The following is a 23,425-nucleotide window of genomic DNA, read 5'->3' on the forward strand; positions in this document are numbered from 1 at the left end:
TTGCGTGGCAGGAAATTCCTATTTTTACTGATTTCATGGTTTGCCCATGGAACCGGTTTAGAAATGTTTGCTTGGCAGGCAGCCTAAAACTTAACACTGCCCACATATATTAAAAGATATATGACTGCTCAGGGAGAAATGATTCGGTGATTCGTATCTCCTGGACCCTTATTTTTATTAGACTGAGTTCACTGACTATTGATTCAACAAACTTTTGTTGAGCTTCTAATATTCACTGAGCATAGAGAGATGGCAAAGTCTGAGGTTGTTAATGGCAGTTTTGTGATAGGTCCCATAGCATTGTGTTATAGAAGGGGCAGGTACAAAATGGAGAGAGAAGAAATAGCCTAGGATGGAAAAAGTGATCTTTACAAAGCGTCATAAAAGATAAGTAGAAAATGGATGAATGAATAAGCAAATTACCACACAACTGAAATTAATGTCATTTGAATTGAGACTGTACTGTGGCTGCACTCTGGGACAAATTATCCTCAGAATGAGAAATGACTGCGTAACTGTGATAATGAAAGGTGTTTTCTTCTTTTGACTATAGTTAAACTTTCATTTAATTGTCTTCTGTTGACTCTAATTAAACTTACGTTTAATTCTTTCTTGTAAATAAAAACTATAAATAATCAAAAAATGTTTATTTGTCATTGACAGTTCAATATAAATCAAGTAAAATATTTAGTTATCCTACTGCACTATTATCAAAAGTTTTTCAATTTTTCCATAAAATAACCATTTCTAAATATATCATTTAATGGTCAAAACAAGTTCAACAAAAGATTTACAAATATGCAAAGACTGCGGTCCTTTAACTCTTGTCCCCACCAAAGCGAACATATAATTGTCAGTCCAAGAAAATCACAAACTCTTATTAGAAAAACGTGCCCCCAACAAGTGATGGGAACATTACTAATTCCTCAGACCTTCTTTGGCAGCATTACTTTTGATAAAAGTTCTCCAAATAAAATGTATATTTTTAGCAAATAGATGTTTTAATCTTGTCAAGATAATGTAAAGAAATGCCCTGAAAGATTAGTAAATTGGCTGCAATTACCAATATTAGTCCTTAAGATAATTTTGCTGAATAAAGAATTGGGGTTTTTTGGTTTTGTTTTTGTTGAGGTTCTTTTCTGCCACATTGGTTGGCTGATGCTTGTTAAGACAGTGCCTTGTCAGTCTTGCTAACTCAAGTGCTCACCCTCAATTCTTCTATAGCTGGATATTACCATCTTTAGCTGGGTTTTTTTCTTTTTAATCTTTAACTAGGCCTTTCAATGCATGCATTACCTTCCAGGATTCTTCTCTTTTTTGGACTTCTCTGCTACCCATGTGCTTCTTGGTGGGTTAGTTACCAACAAATACAGAGTCTGCTTCCCTTTGCAGCTCTACCCATTTGCATCAAAGACTAGATAACACTGGTTTGCTCCATTGCTATCATTTACCTGTACTAGGGTCCAGTTTAATACTGTTCCCTTGTGGCTGTTTTGAATTTCGTAAAAATACCTCCAACTGCATAAATACACAAGAACACATACAAAGGTATATTCGGTGACAATCACAAATAGCCTTTTCCTTCTTCTGGTTTCCTAAGAGAAACTACAGCACGAAAAGGAGGCCTCCATGGCTCTGGGGTCAGTAACTGAAGTCAGGTGGCCTATCTTCCCATACTGCTCCTTTTGTTACCCCCTTGCTGGCCTGAGGAACAGCAGGAAAATGACAATTTAAATAGATTTTTATTGCTGCCTTCCCCTAAACCCCACAAACTTCTTAGAAAAGGTAGCTCTTCTGTGGTCTAGGTAGGGGAGTGTGTTAACAGCAGTGCCTTTAGGTTGCCAGAGATAAAGCCATGCCACAATCCAGATTCAATTAATAGTTTCCTGAAAGAATCCAGATGTTGGCAACATGATGGTTTTCTTAAGAGGTGAGGGACAAGTCCTCCTCTTGAGCCAAGCCACTGTGACTCCTGGAGTGGAGCTGAGGCTGCAGTGTGACTCTCTTGAAGTGAGGGTTGGTTGGTTAGGAGAAACTACATTGAGAACAAAGAGGGTAGAAACTAGTCTAAATTGCCATAAAGCAACCCTGCCATAGCTTAGGTTCTCCTAGGTAGTAGGTTTCAGAAGGAAAATATGAGCTTGCAGGACATATGAGGTTCTGCTTATCCTGTGAGAGCTCTAGTAACTCTGGCAGTAACAGGAGCAAAGTAAATCTGGACAAATGCCAGGAGTTTAGATTAATCTGGCAGGGTACACTGGGCTTTCATGAGACATCAAGCAGCAAAGGTTGCAAGGTTTGCTCTCTTCGTGCTCAAGGTTTTGGCCATCCTGAAGGAGAATCATTTTGGCAAGGAGTACTGAGTAGTCTGCTGCACGCTTCTCTTGGGTCCAACTGCCACCACCTGTCAATCCACAGGGATGCCCAGCAGGTCACAGCTGACGTCCCATAGCCGCCTTGCTATTGTCTCATTACGAGCCTTGGCAGACACCCATGCCACATGGCAGTCACTGGAAGGGAAAGAGAGAGGCTTAATGCACAGGGTTAAGAATGGAGTCTGCTCTCTACCTGGGATAAGGAATATGACAGAAAAACAACCCAGGGATGACATGTCCTTTAGGCGCTTCACAGGGCCAGTGTTTGTGCTATCTCTTTGTTCTCCAATCTTTACTCCAGAGAAAATGTAATTACCCTTCTAGATCTCACTAGACCACCTCTGATCAGAGTGCTTTGTTTGATGTATAATCCTTATCACTTAGTCTTTATATTCCCCTTTGTAGCTATGGATTTAACTGTGATATCAGTGCCCACCTGACTCCTGTGTATGTCCATCTTGTTTAAATAGGGCTCTGAGGTCGATTCTACGGGACCTTGTATAGTGTCATGCGGCTGAGATCCTGCTATTTACATTGGTCACAGACGCTTGGAGTGGTTTAAAAAAATACTACTTATTTCTGGTCTATAACTGTTTTTAAACTCAAATAACACATACAGCCAGCTTCATAAACAATGAAAGAAGGAAAAGATGATAGCAGAGAAGAAATGGTAATGACAAGGTGCCAGGTGTTTCATGCACCTTCTCTTCATTGCTGCAATTCTATTTTTAGTCCCCATTACATGCAGGAGAGGGATTCCAACCCTGCGCTGCACAGAACACTTTCTCAAGGATAATTCTTTCACTCATTTTTGTACTGTCTGCATTTGGTACACAGCAGGTATTCAATTAAGGGCTTTTAAAAAAAATGATTGAGTAAATGGATCACAATATTTGAAATCGTGTGAGAAGCAGTTTTAAAAAGTATACTATTTTAAGAAAATTTCTTCCTAGACATTCTAAGCAAATTCTGAAGGTGAAAAGGAGAGTTGACAAGTCTGAAATAACCATGTGAAGCAAACTCTTAATACTATGGCAATTAAGACAGCGCTACTCAAAGTGTGGGCTGTGGACCAGCAGCAGGAGCATCATCTGGGAACTTGTTAGAAATGCCAATTCTCAGGCTCTACCCTAGACCCGCTGATTCAGAATCTCTGGGGTTGGGGCCCAGGAATCTATTTTCAATCAATTTTCCAAACTGTTCTTAAACATATGAAAGTTTTAGAAAAACCACTTAAAGATTTTTTTTTTTAAAGATTGGCACCTGAGCTAACAACTGTTGCCAATCTTCTTTTTTTTCCCTGCTTTTTCTCCCCAAATCCCCCAAGTACATAGTTGTATATTTTATTTGTGAGTCCTTCTAGTTGTGGCATGTGGGATGCTGCCTCAGCATGGCCTGACGAGTGATGCCATGTCCACGCCCAGGATCCAAACGGGCGAAACCCTAGGCCGCCGAAGCAGAGCGCATGAGCTTATTAACCACTCGGCCACGGGGCCGGCCCTAAAGATATTTTTGCATTTAAAAAACAAGCCTTGTAAGTTAAGTACTTCTATTTAAGGCAACTCACCAGCACAACCAGCACAACCTGCCATTTCTGAGTGAAAAGACCATCACTGAGAACCAAAAGACTCTGTACAACTCTCTGGAAATGATTTGGCCTCTGTAAGCTTCTGCAGCCTCCATTGCACTATGCCTTATACTCTTGGTAGGTTTATGGTGAGGAACAAATGACACAATGGACATGAAAGCGCCTTGTAAGCTATGACGTGCTATAAAAATTATTCAAATATTACAGTAAAATCTTCTTAAGTATGGTTATGGCATTGGCACAGTCACGGGGCTGATATTTTCAGTGGGATTTTGGTAAGTATTAATCAGTATGGTAAAAGATTGTCTGACCAACTTCAAAACTTACTGCAAAGACACAGTAATCAAGACAGTGTGGTACTGGCATAAGGATGGACATACAAATAAATGGAATAGAATTAAAAGTGCAGAAATAAACCCTAAACTTTATGGTCAATTTATTTTTGATAAGGCAACTATTATGGACTTATCTGTGTCCCCCAAAATCCATATGTTGAAGCCCTAACCCTAAATGTGACCATACTTGGAGATAGGGCCTTTAAGGAGGTATTTCAGGTTAAATGAGGTCATAGGGTAGAGTCTTAATCCAATATGACTAGAGTCCCTATGAGAAGAAGAGGAGACACCAGGAGTGTTCGTGTTCACGCTCAGAGGAAAGGCCATGTGAGGACACAGCAAGAAGGCAGCTGTCTGCAAGACAGGAAGAGAGGCCTCACCAGAAACCAACCCAGCTGCCATCTCGATCTTAAACTGCCAGCTTCCAGAACTGTAAGAAAATAAATTTCTGTCACTTATGCCACCCAGACTGTGATATTCTGTTCTGGTAACCCAAGGCGGACTAATACAAGACAATTCGATGGGTGAAAGAGTAATCTTTTCAACGAAGGGTTCTGGGACAATTGGATATCCACATGCAAAAGAATGAAGTTGGACCCCTATGTCATACTTTAGCAAAAATGGATCATAGACCTAAAAGTAATGCTCAAACTATAAAACTGTTAGAAGAAAACAGCAATAAATCTTTGTGACCTTGGGTTAGGCAATGGTTTCTTAGATATGACACCAAAAGCACAAGTGACAAAAGAAAAAAACTGATCAATTAGACTTCATCAAAATTAAAAACTTTTGTGCTTCAAAGGACACCATGAAAAAAGTGAAAAGATAACCCACAGAATGGGAGAAAATATTTGCAAATCATATATCTGACAGCGACTTGTATCTAGACTATATAAAGAAGTATTACACTGAACAATAAAAAGACAATAATCCAATTTAAAAATGGGCAAAGGATTTGAATAGATATTTCTCCAACAAAGATATACAAGTGGACAATAAGCACATGAAAAGATGCTCAACATCATTAGCAGGAAAATGCAAATGAAAATCACAATTAGAACTACTGCATACCTACTAGGATAGCTAAAATCAAAGGACAAATGATAATGAGTGTTAACGAGGATGTGGAGAAATTGAAGCCCTCATACATTGCTTGTAGCAATGTAAAATGATGTAGCCACTTTGGAAAACAGTCCAGTATTTCCTCAACAGCTAAACATAGAGTTAACATATGATCCATAGTCCAGTGGAATTCCACTTATAGGTATGTCAAGACCCAAGAGAAACGTCCATACAAAATGTGTACATGAAAGTTCAGAGCAGCAGTATTCAAACAACCAAAAAGTGGAAACAATCCAAATGCCTATCAACTGATGAGTGGATAAATAAATGAATGCAGTATACCTATAAAATGAGATATTATTCGACAATAAAAAGGAATGAAGTACTGATACATGCTTTGGGAAGGATGAACCTTCAAGACATTGTGCTAAGTGAAAGACACCAGTCACAGAAGGCCAAATATATGATTCCATTTATATGAAATGTCCAGTATAGGCAAATCCATAGAGACAAAAAGTAGATTAGTGGTTTCAGGCAGAAAGAACAACCAGCACAAAGGTGTTAAGGCTTCAATCAAGACAGACTTTTATGTTAATTTCTTTTTTTTTGAGGAAGATGAGCCCTGATCTAATTACTGTCAATCCTCCTCTTTTTGCTGAGAAAGACTGGCCCTGAGCTAACATCCGTGCCCATCTTCCTCTACTTTATAGGTGGGACGCCTACCACAGCATGGCTTGCCAAGCGGTGCCATGTCCACACCCAGGATCTGAACTGGCGAACTCCGGGCTGCCAAAGCGGAACGTGCGAACTTAAGCGCTGCACCACTGGGCCAGCCCTATGTGTTAATTTCTTGATAGTGGTCTACATGGCTGCTATTGGATCATCAAAATGCTTAAAATTAAGAATCCATGGCACTGGAAAGCCTCTTCAAAAGTCAATTCATAATCACAGTTTTGAGGCTGACTTTCTTTAAACCACTCAATCAAAACCAAAAAAGGTTATTTCTTTTCTAAAATCTCCAAGGCAGAAGAATCCAGTCACTCTTGGAAAATCCTTCCAGTATACAAAACTAAATAATCTCTCTTCTTGCACTTCAGACCCACATTTCCAATGGTGTCCTACACATTTCTACTCACATGTCTTATGGCTGACACACTCAACATGTACAGAGCCAAGTTTATTACACAGTAGGCAACGTTACTCTTTGGTTGAACATCCATTCCACATTCTTTTGGCAATAGCAACCTGATTTCTTGCTGTGGAATTACCTCTTCTCTTTGGATACAGTTTGAAGAGCCCGTTAACCAAGTGTCTGCCTGTCCTCCGCTAGCCAAGGGCGTAGGGGTGAGGGGATGGAAGGTGGGGATCATGGGGAGGAAGGAAGTCCAATGCATCTTCCCTGGAGAGTGGATGGTGAGCAACAAAACAGACTGAAGATAGCTGGGTTCACACACTCCAGCAGCAGTGCCCCAGCCAGCTGACTGGCCACTTTGACTGTTCTAAGCCCGGCTCTTCAGTCTTCCCTTTGGACCTAAGAGTACCCCCATATTTTAATAAATTTCCTTCTTGCTTAAGTTAGCCAGAGTCCGTTTCTGCTGCTTTGGAATCAAAGAATCCTAAGTTATACATGTTATTTTTCCATGTCTGCTGTCTCAGTTAATGTCACCATAAATCTCCCAGTAACTCAGGCTTGAACCCAGGTCACCAAATCCTCCCCGGGGCCAGCCCCATGGCCGAGTGGTTAGGTTCGCGTGCTCCGCTGCAGGCGGCCCAGTGTTTCGTCAGTTCGAATCCTGGGCGCGGACATGGCACTGCTCATAGAGCCACGCTGAGGTGGCGTCCCACATGCCACAACTGGAGGGACCCACAGCTAAGAATGTACAACTATGTACCTGGGGGCTTTGGGGAGAAAAAGGAAAAAAAATAAAATCTTAAAAAAAAAGAAATCCTCCCCAATTCCCTCACTCAACTGGTCATCAAGTGGTAAAAATTCTGCCTCTTCAGGGCCTCTCTCACTTAACCATTCTTTTCATTCCAGTTGTCATTATCCTAAATCAGGAACTCACGATCTCTCACTTGGGGTGCATTCATTAGACAAAGTCACCAGGGATGTTGTTCTAAAGCACAGACCAGACTATGTCTCTCTCTGTCGAAAGAACTTCTGTGGCTCCTCTCTAAGTCTGGCATTATAGCCTTTCATGATCTGACCATCTACCTTTCATTCCAATCTTAATTCATTTACAGCTCTTTCTCTAAAATTTCAGGTTATTTCCACAAAATCTTGAAGGTGGAGGTAAAAACATGTTAAAATTTTGATCTTATGTGAATATCTTGGATTTGCTTCAAAATAATATGGAACAGGAAAGGGTAGTAGATGGGGGAGAGGCAAGACTGGCATGAGTTAATGGTTGTTGAGGCTGGATTATGGGTATATGGGGATTCAACATGCTATTTTGTCTACTCGTGTATATTCAGACCTCTCTATAATAAGGAGTTTTAAAAGTCTTCATTTATTCAAGAAGGGAGTCTATCGATGCTACATCAGTCCTAAAGACAATAGACAAATACAGATTCAAATTCTTTTGAATATAAAAAAATAAAACTAGGAGTCCAAAAAGGAAGAAAGAAAACTGGACTAACGTAAAAAAATGTAGGAAGAAAAGAAACAACTAGAAAGCATGATCATGATTATAAAAGATGGCATGAATAAAATCTAGCAGTTACCACCAAAAAAAGCGAATGGGCCAGATTCCCCTCTCAAAAGGTAAAAACCCTAGAGTCAAAAGACAAAAGCTATGCTGCACAATGTACTTTTCCATAAGGGTACCCTGCACCAGACAAATCCAAATTGCTTTCTTCGGGCAATAAAATTCCATCTTCAAAAGCAGACACATTCATACCTGAAATGATTCCCACTTAGACTCTCAAGACCTTCCGTTAAAGCACAGTACAGGCTGGTCTGGGCTCCCTGCTGAGGGGTCTTGATGAAGAAGGAGAAAAGCCGCCACATCCACCTCATGACAGACGAGTGCCGAACCAATTCAGAGTTGACTGTGCCGGGGTGTACAGAATACGTCGTAACGCTGGAGCCTGATGGGAGTGCCATATAGAGAGGGGAAGACAGGACGTGATGTTGCCGAAAGGTCGAAGACAGCAGAGGCGTGAATAAACACTTGACCCCACGTGGACTCCCTTCCCACGGTCGTATCACAAGCACTCTTCACAGTAATTCATACTTCCATTTCACAGATTAAGGTTCAGAGAGGCTATTAACTGTTAGGGAGCAGCAGAGCCAGAACCTGAAGGCAAGAGCCAGATCTCTCAGCAGCAAGTGACATTTTGACCACTCTCTTCTTAAAGCTGCCTTTTCATTGGCTTCCATGACCCCACATCTTTTCTGGTTTTCCTAACCTTTCTGGATGATTCCTCTCAGTCTCCTGGACCAATTCACCATCTTCTACCCAAACTTTAAACACTGGAGTTCTCATGGCTCACTAAATTCCCTCTCTATAACTTTATAGCATTCACATTTTTATCTATGGTCCAAACCACTCCTTTGAACTCTTGGCTGAGTATGAGAGGCAGTATAATGTGGTGAAGGGCATGGACTTTGTCGTCAGACTGCCCAGTTTCAAATCCCAGCTCTACCACTCATTAGCTGTGTGAACTTGGACAAGCTCCTTATGTTGTGACTGCTTCTTCATCTGTAAAATGGGCATAATCATAATACCTCCACCTCACAGGGTTTTTCTGAGGATTAAATGAGTTCATATGTAAAAGAGCTTAGAATAGTGTCTGTTGCATGGGGAGTGCTAAATGACTCTTAACGCATGTACTATTTCAGGTCCCCAATTCTTTACTGGAAACCTTGGGGCCAGAAATGTTTCCAAAGTTTTTTCTGATTTTATAATGGTAAAATGATACATATGCATATACTGTCTATTACCTACTCTCCCTAGTACAGGTGAGGTTTTGCTGCCAAATCAGTTTTGGTGTCAAGCTTATGAGAAAATGGAATTTTCAGGCCTTTCTGGATTTCACAATTGCAGAAAAAGGACTGTGGACTTGTATTATTTTTAACTTGACATCTACTCTAAATGACCCATAGTAATGCAGACTCAGAGGTCCAAATCTGGCTTCACACTTTTAAGGCCAAACCTGGTTCTTGCAGTGTTTCCTACACTCCCAACCCGGCAGGCACATGGGAGCAGTTCTTAAAGATCCCCCACCTCACCATGCATATTCAGTTGACAAAGCCTGTGGTTTTCCCATCCTAAATACCCCACAGGAATGTCCACTATCCTCCATCTCCACCACCCTAGTCCAAGCTACCCTCATTTCTCACCTTGACTACAGAAATCACTGCTGCATCCACTCCTGCTCCCATTTTAAAAAGGCCTTCATTTTCAAGGTTTTCTGTTGCTCTTAGACTAAGCACTAAAATCCTTACTGTGGCCTTTAAGGATTTTGCGTCTACCCTGCCGGTCTCAGCTCAGCCCTCAAGTCCTCTTACTTTCTACATGCTAACCATAACAGCCTTCTTTCAGTTTCTCAAACCAAACCCAGACCTTCGTGCGTTCTCTTCTTTCTGCCTAGACTGTTCGTCAGCCCTTCAGCTGCCTCACCCAAACCACACTGCAACCTGTTTAATTTCTGTCATCCTGCAAGGGCTTAGCTTGCAACTCACTTTCTCAGAAAAGTCTTCCCTGATCCCTCAGACTGAATAAGGTCCCCCCTCAAATCCATTATAGGTCCCGGTACGTCCCCTTTCTAGCGTTTATCACAATTATAATTAAACAACAACAACAAAAAGGAAACAATCTAGATGTTGTTAAGGAGTTGGATAAGTACAGTAAGGCACATCCATACAATGAAATACAATGCAGCCAACAAAACGAATGGGGTGAATCTCTATGCACTACATTGAAAGATCTCCAGCATATTGTGTTGGAATTCCAGTTCCTTATGTAAGATATATACACATGTAAATGCATAAGAAAAGGATTGGAAAGGTGCATATTGAGTTGTTGATGGTGGTTTCTTGAGGGGCGAACAGTAGGAGGTAGAGAGATGGGAAAAAGTGAAGGGAGTTTTTCACCTTTAACTCTATACACTTGCACATTGTTTGAACTTTTTACAATGAGAATTATTCATGTATTACTAGACTGACTTTACACGTGAAAGTTGCATAAGTACTTGTTAATTGTCTCTCTCCTCCACTGGATGTAAACCAAATCAAGGAACAGACTGTCTTGTAACCACTCCACCCCCAGGACCCTAACCCAGGGCATAGAACAGCACTGAATACACGTCTGTTGAATGAATGACTTTTCTGCCATGCCCAGGATTCCTTCATTGCACCATAGCTGTTTCTCACCTAATCCTCAGATCTATCAGGCTTTCTCACTTGTGTATCCTCTGGTTTTATCCAAGCCTCACAGCCGGGCCCATCTCTCCACCTCCAGGCCCCCCTAGCTTCCTGACGAACCTTTACGATAGTTTTCACCATCCAGTTGCCCTGATCCATCCTGAGCTGATAAAGGATGTCAAGCCTTGGGAATAGACTGGGCATATGAACTGAGCTGACCACCAGCTTCCTTCTTCCCCGTCTCACAGCTGTCCATGTGGTTTGACGATTCTGTTCCAAAATGGGGTTCCCATGTCTGATTCCTTGAGCCTGAATTCTGCCTGCCTCAACTCCTAAGCAACTCCAATTGTCCACTTTGGATTTCCTTTGTCTTTATTGGAATTCCAGAGTAGACGGTGCTAAGAACCTCTGTTTAATTGTGACTGGAGACTCCCCTCCTCAGGCATACATTTCCTTCTATTTGACCATCTGTTAGTAGGGAGACCCGCCTCCACAGTCCCAGCACCTGTTGTATCTAACTCTATCTAATTGTATCTAGTGCCAGTTTAGGTCCCTCCCTTCTACCTAGTCTCATTATGAGTAGAAACCCTTGACTCACTCATGAGGCCTGAATTAATCACAACAATAACCTGTGAAGTAGTCCCATTTTACATATGTGGAAATAAATCTTGAAAAGTTAAGTAACTTGTTGCAGGTCCCACAGCCACTAGGTGGTAAAGCCAAGCCTTCAGACTCAAAGTCAGAATCCCCCTATCCCCGGCCAGCCACCTCCACCATGCAGTTGTGGGCTGCTTACGAAAACTATACCCAATTATAATCATGGAAGAAGGTCCTGTCCAGGGGAGAGGCTCTACTCCTGTAGATTTCAGCTACTTCCCACTGACTCATGTCTCCATACTCATTTCTTCCAAGCCTACCTTTCAGCCTCCGGGCCAGTTCGCGGGTGAAGAGAATGTTGGCTAACTTGCTGTGACAATAGGCCAGACCTGCACTGTAGAATTTCTCCCCTTGCAGGTTATGGAAATGGATCCTGCCCAGGTGATGTGCAAAGGAAGACACATTCACTATCCTTGATGGGGCGGATTCCTTCAGCTTCTCTAATAGCAGAAGGGTCAGGAGGAAGTGACCTAGGAGAAAAGCTAGAATTAACAGGGTTCAGGACCAGTGCGAGGGTGAAGGGAGTAGTCGTAGCAGGCTCAGCTATGGGAGGCAGAGAACTCAGGAATAAGGCTTTTTGCCTCATTAATTCGTTATCACCTACAGAACAAATTCAGTGAGGGTTGAGAGAAGTAGGAACAGCCAAAGACATGAGACATCTTTCTATGAAGTGGGTCTGGATTACATGAATATGAATATGAAGACCCATCTCATTCCAACTTTGATTAATATCACTCTTTAAGAGCAGGTGGCCTTAACCTCATGCTGGCCACAAGGATCACCACAAAGAAAGCAACACAACCCCCAATCCAAATAGGCTGTTCAAAAATGCCCCAAGGTAAATTGAATCTAAAAACACAACTTGAATCTGGAGCACAGATTACAAAGTGGGTGGAACCTCAAGTGGGCTTCAGGTTTATTCCCCAGCTTTCAGGCAGGACCATACTATTTATTATTTACTTAAGGTCTGTTACGGCCTAGAGGTCCAATCACACGACAAAGAAGACTCAATCTGATCCCTAAGTTGTCCAAGGAGAACTTAGGTTCCCTCTAGCTCCATGATGAGACCAGATTTCTTACCTAAGTGGTTGACTCCCATGTGCATCTCAAAGCCATCCGCTGTCTTGGAGTAGGGACACATCATCACTCCCGCGTTGTTGATCAAAATGTGGAGATGCTTTTCCTCTGCAGGGAAGAGGAGGTGGGAGTGTGGGAGTGGCCAGCCACTGCTGTTACAGCTTAGAAATCTGCCCCACGCCCAGGCTTTGAAAATGGGTATGTAGGACTTGAATCTTTCCTCCAGTTTCCCTTTGTGCTGATTTTGTATTATTTTTCATTGTAAGATTTTAATTGAATCCTACATACTTTTACAACAGGGCAAAATTCCATCTTATACTAACAAATGGCCTTTCCAACCTTTCCAACTCAGGAGCTACTCACTCTCTGCTCCTGGGGAGTGTTCCATTCACCTCTCCTAACAGAAAGATTTCCCAAGCTGAATGGGAAGCTTCCAAAGCAAGAGAAAAAAGGATGTTCTCTATGTCCCTCTGCCACTGGGAGTCAGGCCCAAAAAGAAATACTGGTTTCACCTCTTTGTTGCATCTGCCAACTTTCTCTCATCATTTATTTTCTCATGTAGTTTGTAATTTCTGACTATAGGCTCATACCAGTGGAAGCCATTTTCCTGGGGAGGCCTAGATCCCTGGGTTATGAGGGGATATGCCTACAGTGCTCTTGGCTTTGCTTCCCATGTGATACTATAGGGGTTTATCTTAATTTCTCAGCTCAAGATTCTTGCATGATTTGGTGGTGGAAATGAATTCCTTCCATAGACAATGCCAGCTTGAGGTTCTAATTTCTTGCAGATGATCCATCCATGTCCTAAGGAGACGGTAAGCTTCTTTGTCATGTCCCTGTGCTGGTGGCCTGAGTCTTTTTAAGCCCCTGTACCCCGGACCAGATGGTCTTTTATGAATCCCAACCTTATGTGAAGGCTCAGACACAGCTCCCAGCTCTCAAGGGCCAGAGGCCTCACCTCCTATCCCTGTAGGGTATTTAGACTCCAGACTCTAAAGCCTACATTGAGTTCTGATATTCTTGTGAGATTTCTGGCTTTAGTTCCTACATGCTATGAGTTTTTTTTTTATTTTAGAATTTTCTTTTTTTAAAGATTGGCACCTGAGCTAACATCTGTTGCCAATCTTTTTTTTTCTTCTTCTCCCCAAAGCCCCCCCAGTACATAGTTGTATATTCTAGTTGTGAGTGCCTCTGGTTGTGCTATGTAGGACACTGCCTCAGCGTGGCCTGATGAGCAGTGCCATGTCCATGCCCAGGATCCGAACCAGTGAAACCCTGGGCCACTGAAGAGGAGCGCACAGACTTACCCACTCAGCCAGGGGGACAGCGCGCTGCTATGAGTTTTTGAATTCACTTTTTGTTTCTGCCTCTTGAAGACTTCCCTTTTTTACTAATGAGTTCAGCTATGAATCAAAAGTTTTTGGTTATATTTTGTCTAGCATTTCTATGTATTAGAGAGGGAGCGGGATCTTCTCCCTTTAGGTAAGCCTGCCATGTTGATTGCAAGACCTTCAACAGAGTCTCTGGTTCTACACTTACCTGCTAGGAAGCCCTTAGCAAAGGCTCGAATAGATTTAGTATCAGCCAAGTCCAGTTTCTTCACCAACACCTCTTGGTTCCCTGTCACGGTCTGGATCTCTCTGGCCACCAATTCCCCTTTCTGTACATCCCGGCAAGCTAAATATACGCGGGCTCCTGTCAACCAACATATAAAAGAGAGAAACTTTCAGCTGTTTTTGAGTGGAAATTACAGGCTAGTATTGATGTTGAATGTTATTTTCTATGGTTTTTTTTAAAAAAGGAATTTTACCCCTACTTCAAAACAAAGGTATCTGATGAGCAAATCAGGAAAGAAAAATAAACCAATAATATTCATTAAGTGTCTATTATATGTTGAGCATTGTACTAGGTTCAGACCAGCAAATCAATGGGGCATTGGAATGTTCTTGAATTCCAAGACTGGGAAGAAATAATGAGAACGGTCATCATTGTGAGGGGTAAAATGACAATGGCAGGAGGGAATCAGAAACACATTAACTTGCCTCTTTGAGCCAGCTCTTTGGCTGTCTCCTTCCCAATGCCTGTGTTGGCTCCAGTGACCACAGCTACCTTCCCAAGAAGCTGGACGGTTGATGTACACACCCCACTGGACAGCATTTTCCTGCAGACAAGGAAAGTGCATCAGTTCTTCGTTCTCTTTGTCTCAGCAGAAGTTCCCGCAAGCCCTGCTGTCTTTAGACCCCAAGGCTGAGGTCTGCTTTGGTTCCTTCTCCTGCCGTCCTTTTAAAGATTTAAGGAAAGTTGGAGGAAAGAAAACAAAAAATTTCTGCGCTTGTTCAAGGTTTTCTTGCTCAAAAGTTTTCTGCTCCTGCTTAGGGACGAAAGTGATTCTACTACAATCACTTGGAGCTGCTCCCTGCAGCACAAGAACTGGATGAATATTTGATCAGCCAAGCTCCTGGCTTCAGCTTGAGCTCTTCCATAGGCTCAAGAAATCACAAGACTCAGCCTAGAAGAAGAAAGAGCTGGTCTACTTATGTCAATCTGTCCATAACTGGCACTTTATGGCCCTGATAAACAGTTAATCCAATACGGAAAGTTAAAATTATTAAAGTTTGTCAACCTGGAACAAAAAACCCAGAAAAACACACACACACACACACATAGCTAAAAACAAGACAAAGATGAAACCGGTAAACAGTTAGCCATTGATGATTAGGTAGCTAGTAACTAAAATTTGTTTTGCAATTACTAATTATAGCTTTTAGTTGTTCACCCGCCCACTGTTAACTGTGGTGCTTAGGCAATATGCTATCCAACTCCCACCAGGACCCCATAGATAACATCTCCCTGGCACCTAGGTCCCCATGATAATACATGTTTTTCAGGAATTAGCATCCCCTTGTCCAGTTCAGGCCTGTTGAGACCACCAACCCCTCAACTGGGCCCACAAAGGTGCCCAATAAGTGACCTTTGTGATGTCAAGAGGCTAAAAACTCCACCCTCAGATCATGCTAACACCACCTTGCTCCCCGACCCCATAAATATCCCTGAGTCCCCATTTTCGAGGAGGCAGATTTGAAACTTGTTATCCCGCTTCCTCACTTGGCTGCCTTGTGATTAAAACCCTCTCTCTGCTGCAGTCTCGTCCTTTCGGTGATTGGCTTTCTGGGCAAGGGGCAAAACCCACCCTGGTCCAATAACAAAGAAAAGACGTGAATAAGTACAAAGGGAGCTGAGATGCAAGTCCTGGCTTAATTAATTAGAGTCCTTGCTCCTAAGCACTGTATGATCCTGCTTTTCCAAAGGAATGAATGCACAAACAGGTATTAGCCGGCCTCAGATTGTTCTTTTCCCTGCAAATCTTGGGAACCAATTTAAAAGAATCTGTTAACCAGGGATGCACTTTTAAAGGACATTTCTGCCTTTTTCATTGAACTTGGAATTGCAAGATACACACTCCTAGCCACTACAGCTACTTGCTTAGTGCAAACAGGCCAATAACGAAGCAAGCTAACTCCTGGTGCCCACCAACCGCTATCTTTCTCCTCAGAGAACACGCCACCCTGCTCAGTTTCCCACATCCCTTCAGCTTTAGCTCCAGGAGCAACAACACATCAGAACCTCTGCTCAGCTCTTTCTTCTTCACCAGCAGAAATGAAAGAGACCATCAACTAGGAAACTGCAGCTCTGGCCTAGCCCCCATGACCTAACTATGTGGTTGAGGATATGACCCTTGGAGTATAATCTTCCTCAGAAAACTCTTGCTGAGGTATGAGCACTATTTTCAGTTCAGGTTCAACTTTTCATTGAGATTCTATGTGGATAAGAGAATCTTACCCACAATGAAGAATATAGAACTATGTACCGGGGGGCTTTGGGGAGAAAAAGGAAAAAAAATGAAATCTTAAAAAAAAAAAAAGAGAATCTTGTGGTGGAAAGTGATAAAAGGCAGTGTTTTCATTTGAATATGAATACCCATGTTGGCCTAGAGGTGGGAGCACTGGGTTTTCAGAGGGGAGGAAAAATACAACTGGAAGAGGGGCATGAGGGAGGTGGGGTAGGAGAAAAGAAGCAGTGAATATGGTAACAAATTGCAGAGTGTGATCTAGCGTGCCTTCAACCTCGTGTCCCCACCCCCGACCTCCTCACCTCCTCCACCCAGAGGAAGGAGTGTGTCTCTTCAGCCACTGGTCCACCGTCACTACTGGTGACTTAGCCAGAACCAATCAGCAGGCTGCCTGTTATACAACTGGCCGCTGATTGCCTGGGCACTCAGCCAGCCATTGGCTGGTGTGTCACCTGGTCAAGAGACCACTACTCCCAACCTCTTCGCCCCACCCTCAAACCCCATGACAGATTTCCCAGATACTCCTGCTCCGAAGCTGGATAAGGCTCCTGATGAAACCGTTCCATTGCTCTCCTTTGCAACATCTTCGCTGAGAATGAGCGAATCTAATAGCAACAAGAGAGTGAGCAATGGGGATGCAGATGTCACGATTCCCATCGAGGGGCAGTGTCAGAATCAAAACTTCAAATCGCTCCATTGTGCTTTAAAGGATAGAAGCAAGAAGCTAGATAGGGCTGGCTCAAGGCGCGGGAGCTAAGGGGAAAACTGTCTTGAGGGCCACATCCCATTTTACAGTCGAAACCCCCAAAGCTGTAAACTTAAGCACTTGAGGTATCCTGCAATCGGGGTTCCCTGGAGGCGGAAGCAAGGGCAGCTTAGACGAAGAAAGGGGCCACAAGAAACAAAGCACGGTGCCCCGGACTGCGGCCCCTTCCCAGACCTGGGGTCTCCCGGTCTCGCCCTCTCCCCATCCAGGGCATCTGGACCTACGCCGACCAACCGAACTCCCAAGTCTCCGCCTACTTGGAGCCCTCCAGGGAGTTTTCCTTTTCCTTCTTTTGAAGAACAGAGCTTCGGGGAGGATTAATGTCTCCCCCGAATACTTCTCAAGAGAAGGCAATACATTAGCACAGACCTGATTTGGGGTGCAGCGATGTAGAGGAGAAGGGGGAGAAAGAAGAGCAGGAGCAGGACCCCAATCATCTCGCCAGGCGACAGGTACAGCTGCAAGAGCAGAGCGAGACGCCCCAGCGGTGCTGACCGACTGGGGCTTTTGCGCCCAGACACGCCGTAGTAAAGGACGGCTGCCTGGAGCAAAGCCGTGTGGGAAATGTAGTCCAAAGCCCTGCGAGAGCTACCAGGCAGGGAGCGCGCTGTTGCCAGGCCCCGAGAGAAGCTGAACCATGCACCAGACACGCAACAGATCCCACACTCTCTGGGGTCTAGGGCCTTTGGGATCATCCAATCAGCTCTCCCACAGCCCTTCTGGCCACCAGGGTTCTGGTGACAGCTCCCCTGTCCGCTATCTCCCCGTATCAAGTCCAGACCCTGGTTCAGTTTTCCCCAATCGTGGTTAGGGAGTTACCGCATTGTTTCTCCTGGAGATCAAATACTGGCGTCTGGAAAATGTTCGAAGGCCAATTACACAGGAGAGGAGCGGTTGGAGTCTGACAGTTGGTAAGGGAGGGTGAGGTGGGAATCTTTCCTCTTTCGGAATTCCGTCCTCCAATCTAGCGGAAGTGGTCAGTCCCTGAAGCCATTCCCAGTGATTCTCTCACTTTATTGTGTCTATTTTGAATTACAATGGTGACTATCATAATTTTCCTGGTGTTTGAGTGTTAATTGAAAATAGAATATAGTTTTCTTGATGACTTAGGTGAGTTAAACTCCCAAGGTAGCAATGAATTTCTCAGATTAGCACAGTTGGTTTTGCCTACTCGTGAAAGTATTTAATCCTGTCTTGAATCAAGGGCACGAAAATTCTCTGGCAACAAGCAGGTTCCCTGTTCAAGCATTCCTTTCAGCTTTGCCATCTGAGTTTCCAGGGGGTGAAGGTGGGGCATGTTTTAACAACCCAATATCTGTGTGTGATTCCTGACTGCACACAGTAATGTATTCTGGTTCTTCCGGATAATTCATTTCCATTGGATTGAAAGACACATGTTCCAAGCTCAGTTTGAACTAATGTATTTTATAGCAATTGGAGAGAAGAGGATTTTCTTCACACAATGCAAATTCCTACTGATTTAACACTAGATTATCTAACAATCATCAGATTTTGTCACATGCTCATTATTGTTTTACCTAATATTTGCATAGGGTTTTATACCTTTATTCAAAGCCTTTATTTGTTCACTCATTCATTTGACAAATGTATATGGTATTCCTACAATGCACTAGGTACTGTGCTGCGGTCCAGCAGGGAGCCAGGCAGAAATGACCTGTGCTCTCTCAGAGCTCATGGCCTGTAAGAGAAGAACTTAAACAAGTGATCACTGTGAATCAATCGTGGTGAGGGTTATGATGGAAAATAGAGAAACCTTTGGGAGGTCATAGCAGGTGGCCCCTCCTGGTCTGGAGATCAGGAAAGGCTTCTTGGAGGAAATAACATTTGAGCTGAGGCCTGAGGGCAGGTCAGAAGTTAGTGGGCCAGCAACATACAGGCAAGAGTGTTCTGGGCAGAGGGAAGAGCCCACTTGAGGGCTCAGAGTCAGAGAGATCAGAGGGTGCTAAAACAACGGAAAACAGTGGTCTAGCTGAGGCATAGGGGCTAGAGGGAAAGTCAGAAATGGCAATAACAGCCACTGCTTATGTAGTGCTTATTATGCACCAGGCCCTGTCCAAGTGCTTTATATATTTTTACTAGCTTAATTCCCATAACAACTCTATAAGGTAGGTACTATCATTTTCCCTCTTTTACAGACAAGGAAACTGAGGCAACAGCAAGGTTAAATAAGTTAGCCCAAGCCACGGCAGCAGAGCTGGGATTCAAACTTAAGCAGGCGGTATCCAGGGTCTGTGCCCTTAACTACTGAATCATGGTGCCAAAACATAAGGCTAGGGATCTTCTCCCCATATGTATGCACGTTTGCATATCCACACAAAATCTGCATGCAGTTTCATCCATAGAACTCAAATTGAAAACCATTGGTTAAATCCAATAACTGAAGATGCGTAAGCAGACGAATCGTTTAGAGAGGCGGTAACAGAAAGCAGAGGGGAGGGTCTTGAGGAGCATACCATTATGAGATAGACAGAGGGAGGCGAGCCTGGAAATGGACGGTGAGACAGCAGACAGAGAGATTGGAGGCGTATTAGCCTGGGTCCAATCAGGTTAGAGAAATCACACAGTAATTTGAACAGGGAAAGTTTAATATAAAGAATTATTAACCATAACAGGGGATTGGAGTAATAAGGAACTGACTAGTACAGGGGTTATTAAACTTTTTCTGTAAAGAAAAATAAATATTTTAGGCTTTGGGGGCCACGTGGTCTCTGTTGCAGCTACTCAACTCTGTTGTTGTAGCATGAAAGCAGCTATAGACAATATGTAAATAAATAAGCATGACTGTGTTCCAATAAAGCTTTATTTACCAAAGCAGGCAGTGGGCTGGATTTGGCCTGTGGGCCACAGTTTGCCAACCTGTGGGCTAGTAAGAAGTAAAGAGAACTCTAAATAAGATAAAAAGAGCAGATAAAAATATAATAGATACAGTTTAAAATTGTAATAGTAGATATAGTATAAATAATACAATGCAGTAGATAATAGCCACTACTCTGGGCTAAGATAGAGCTCTCAAGGAAGAGACTCCTTCCACTCCCAGGCTGAGACCCAGACCTTGCTGCAGAGGGACAGGGATAGCACACTGAATGGCTGAGAAATCTCTGTGGTGCTGTGCTAGTGGAATTTGCTGGAAATCCACTCTTTAGGGTGCCAGGGAAAGCTTCCACAGGGAGGAGTCTTATTAGAGGCACTCTGCTCCAAAATCACCAGGTGGGGGGAACGCTGCTGGGGGAAGCTGCTGGCCACTGAATGCTGACGCCAGGCACTGGAGAAGCTGCGTGGACCTCAGGAGCCAAGTATGCTAAAGAAGCCTGCAAAATTAGCTGATCAGAACCAGGAAGCAAACCCCTTTCCTTCTGCAATGCCTCTCCAGTGCCATCTATTAACAAAGCCTAACATTGTTCCAGGTGGCAAAAAAGAAAACATTTAGAGTATATTTCCACTTTCATGGAGCAGGCAAAAAGGATGAATTGGAGCTGAGAGGCAATAAATTGATAACTGGCACCAGAGGGAACCCAGAGAATGTGTAGTAATAGAATGCATTAAAAAGATGTTTCAAGACATGGATACTTACAACACCAAAATCACAATCCTAGAAGAACAAATTGATAAGTTAGACTTCATCAAAATTAATAACTTCTGCTCTTTGAAAGATAAAGACTGGGAGAAAATACTCACAAATCACGTATCTGATAAAGGATATGTAGTCAGAATATATACTTTTAAAAACTCACCAAATTCAAGATTAAGAAAACAATTCCATTTTTAAAATGGTCAGTGATTTAAACAGATACTTCACCAAAGAATATATACAGATGGCAAATAAACACATAAAAAATGCTCAATATCATTTGTCATTAGGGAAATATGAATTAAAACAACAATAGGGGGGCCGGCCCTGTGGCTGAGTAGTGGGGTTCTTGCGCTCTGCTTCGGTGGCCCAGGGTTTCGCTGGTTTGAGTCCTGGGTGCGGATATGGCGCCACTCATCCAGCCATGCTGAGGCGGTGTCCCACATGCCACAGCTGGAAGGACCCACAACTAAAAATACTCAGCTATGTACCAAGGGGCTTTGGGAGAAAAAGGAAAAATAAAATCTTTAAAAAAAAAACAATAAAATATCACCACATACCTACTATGATAGCTAAAATAAAAAAGATTGACCATACCAAGCATTAATGGGAATGTGGAGCGACTGGAACTCTCATACACTGCTTTTGAGAATTTAAAATGGTACACCAATTTGAAAACAGTTTGGCAATTTCTTAAGAAGTTAAATGTAAGTTAAACATACATCTATCATTTGACTCCCAGGTAATTTCCCAAGAGAAATGAAAGTTTATTCATACAGAGACTTGTATGTGAATGATCATAGAAACTTTATTTGTTACAATATAAAACACGAAACAACCCAAATGTCCATCAACAGGTGAATGGATAATATATGCACACAATGAATACTACTCAGCAATAAAAAGGAATAGACTTGTAATGTACCCAACAGCCTGAATGAATCTCCAAGTCATTATGCTGAGTGAAAGAAGCCAGACAAAAAAGAGTGCATGGTGTATGACTCCATTTATATAAAGTTACAAAAAATGCAGACTGAAGATTATAGACTGTGGTGATAGAAAGCAGATCAGCGGCTTTCTGGGGAGGAGAGGAAGTGGGGAGGGGCGGGAGGAAGTGGGGAGGGAAGGGAGGGTTTTACCAAGAAGAATAAGGAAACTTTTGGGACTGATGGACATGTTCATTGTCTTGACTGTGGTGATGGTTTCATGAGCATATACAAATGTTAAAATTCATCAAACTGTATACTTTTAACATGTGCAGATTATTGCATGTCCATTATACCTCAGTAAAGCTGTTAAAAATAGGAGAAGTAGGTACCCATCAAGTGTGCCATGCTACTGAGAAGTCAAGCAACTAAGAACTGAAACGTGTCCACTAGATTTAGCATCATATAAGTCATTGGTGACACTGTGGAGAGCAGCTTCAGAGAAGTGGTGAGTGGAAGCCTGATTGGAGTAGGCTGAGAAACGAGTGGAAAGTAAGAAAATGTAGCCAACTCTTTCAAGCTGGGAAGGAGAGAAGAGGTTAGTATCAGGAGAGGGTGGTGGGATGGTAGGAGCATTTTTAGAGAGCAAAGAGGGAAAAGTTAAAGATCAAGGGGAGACAGGAGATAAATGATAAGTAAGGTCTCTGAGAAAGCAGGAGAAGATGGCTAGAGAGAAATTCATCTTAAGAGGAAAGGAAGACAAGATGAGCAGGAATTCAAATAGACTTGCAAACTTGGTAGCAGAATATTGAAGAATTTTCCTTCTGATGGTCCCTGTTTGTGTGTGTGTGTGTTAAAAGGCTAGGATACATGCTGAAATTGAGGCAAGATGTTTTAAGAATGGTAGTGAATGTTTGAAATAATCATTGCGGAGATTAAGTTAGTGGCAATCAGGCAAATAAAAAAAGCTTGACAGTTTTATTGGAGGCCCTGGGTGACGTTGGAGGCTACGTACTTATAATGGCATCAAAGTGCAAGACAATGTGATTTTTCTCTAGCAGCTGTCATCTGTCAGCTCCACAAAGAGGACAGATGCATGGGTTCATCCAGAGTTAGGGATTATCAGCCTCTTGGGGCAGAAAGACAAGAGGGTCAGGAGGCTGAGGATATTGGCAAGAGAATGAGGGAAGAGATGAGTACGAAATCCCAGTTGGATAAAAAAGGAAGTGGTGACAGGAGGGGCTTAAAGTGGTCTGGAGGTCCTAGGATGAAATAAACGCTACGGTGGGATTCATGCCACAGAATAGCTAGATGAGTAGGAGATGCCGTAAGAGGGTGGGAGGTCTGAATGTAGGACTTTAGAGGTGTATGGTTCCACGTCCTGACAGACTGAGGGGCAGGGAGGAGGTAGAGAAGAAGGTTCCTGGAGATGAGGAGGCCAAGGGCCTGAGGGTCCAGGAAGTTGCTGGCTCATTTGTAAAAATAATGAAGTCAACCGGAAGATGGCAGTGTTAGGACAAGAAGGCTGAGAACCAGGCACGAAAGTCTTCAGTAAAAGAAGAGACTTGGGAGGGAAGTAAATCCAGGACAGAGACAGAGAGGAACAGGCTCATGACTTGAGCCTCAGAGGAGCAGGGGCTTCATGTGAGGACGCAGTAAAGGTCTGGAAGCAGGAGCAGGGTGTGGAGAGGACAGTGAGCCCACCTCCTGGAGGCTGTGGCTTGCAGGGTGTGGGAGAACAAACAGCCTCCACTTGAGAAACTACAGGCAAAGAGGTGTCCTCAGCACACAGCCAGGCTTCAGCTGAGGCTGGGAATTGGAGGAGCATTAGA

The 23,425-nt window shown here is 43.1% G+C and overlaps 1 protein-coding gene across 2 annotated transcripts; it reads right to left on the minus strand.

Moving 5' to 3' along the window:
• Positions 1-632: 632 nt before the first annotated feature.
• Positions 633-18,024, minus strand: RDH11 (retinol dehydrogenase 11). Of its 2 annotated transcripts, none has more exons than XM_070594101.1 (7): positions 17,898-18,024; positions 14,505-14,623; positions 14,002-14,157; positions 12,466-12,570; positions 11,646-11,855; positions 8,261-8,450; positions 633-2,510 (listed from the first exon to the last, which is right to left on the minus strand). In XM_070594101.1, the coding sequence occupies exons 1-7, from the start codon at positions 17,900-17,902 to the stop codon at positions 2,408-2,410; spliced, it is 888 nt and encodes a 295-aa protein (XP_070450202.1). In that variant the 5' UTR covers positions 17,903-18,024; the 3' UTR covers positions 633-2,407. The 2 variants fall into 2 exon arrangements, with proteins under 2 accessions (XP_070450202.1, XP_008506090.1); XM_008507868.2 differs by having other exon boundaries at positions 17,448-17,988.
• Between the last annotated feature and the right edge of the window lie 5,401 nt (positions 18,025-23,425).

This window comes from Equus przewalskii, chromosome 25 (assembly GCF_037783145.1).
Source record: "Equus przewalskii isolate Varuska chromosome 25, EquPr2, whole genome shotgun sequence".
Lineage (NCBI taxonomy): Eukaryota > Metazoa > Chordata > Mammalia > Perissodactyla > Equidae > Equus > Equus przewalskii.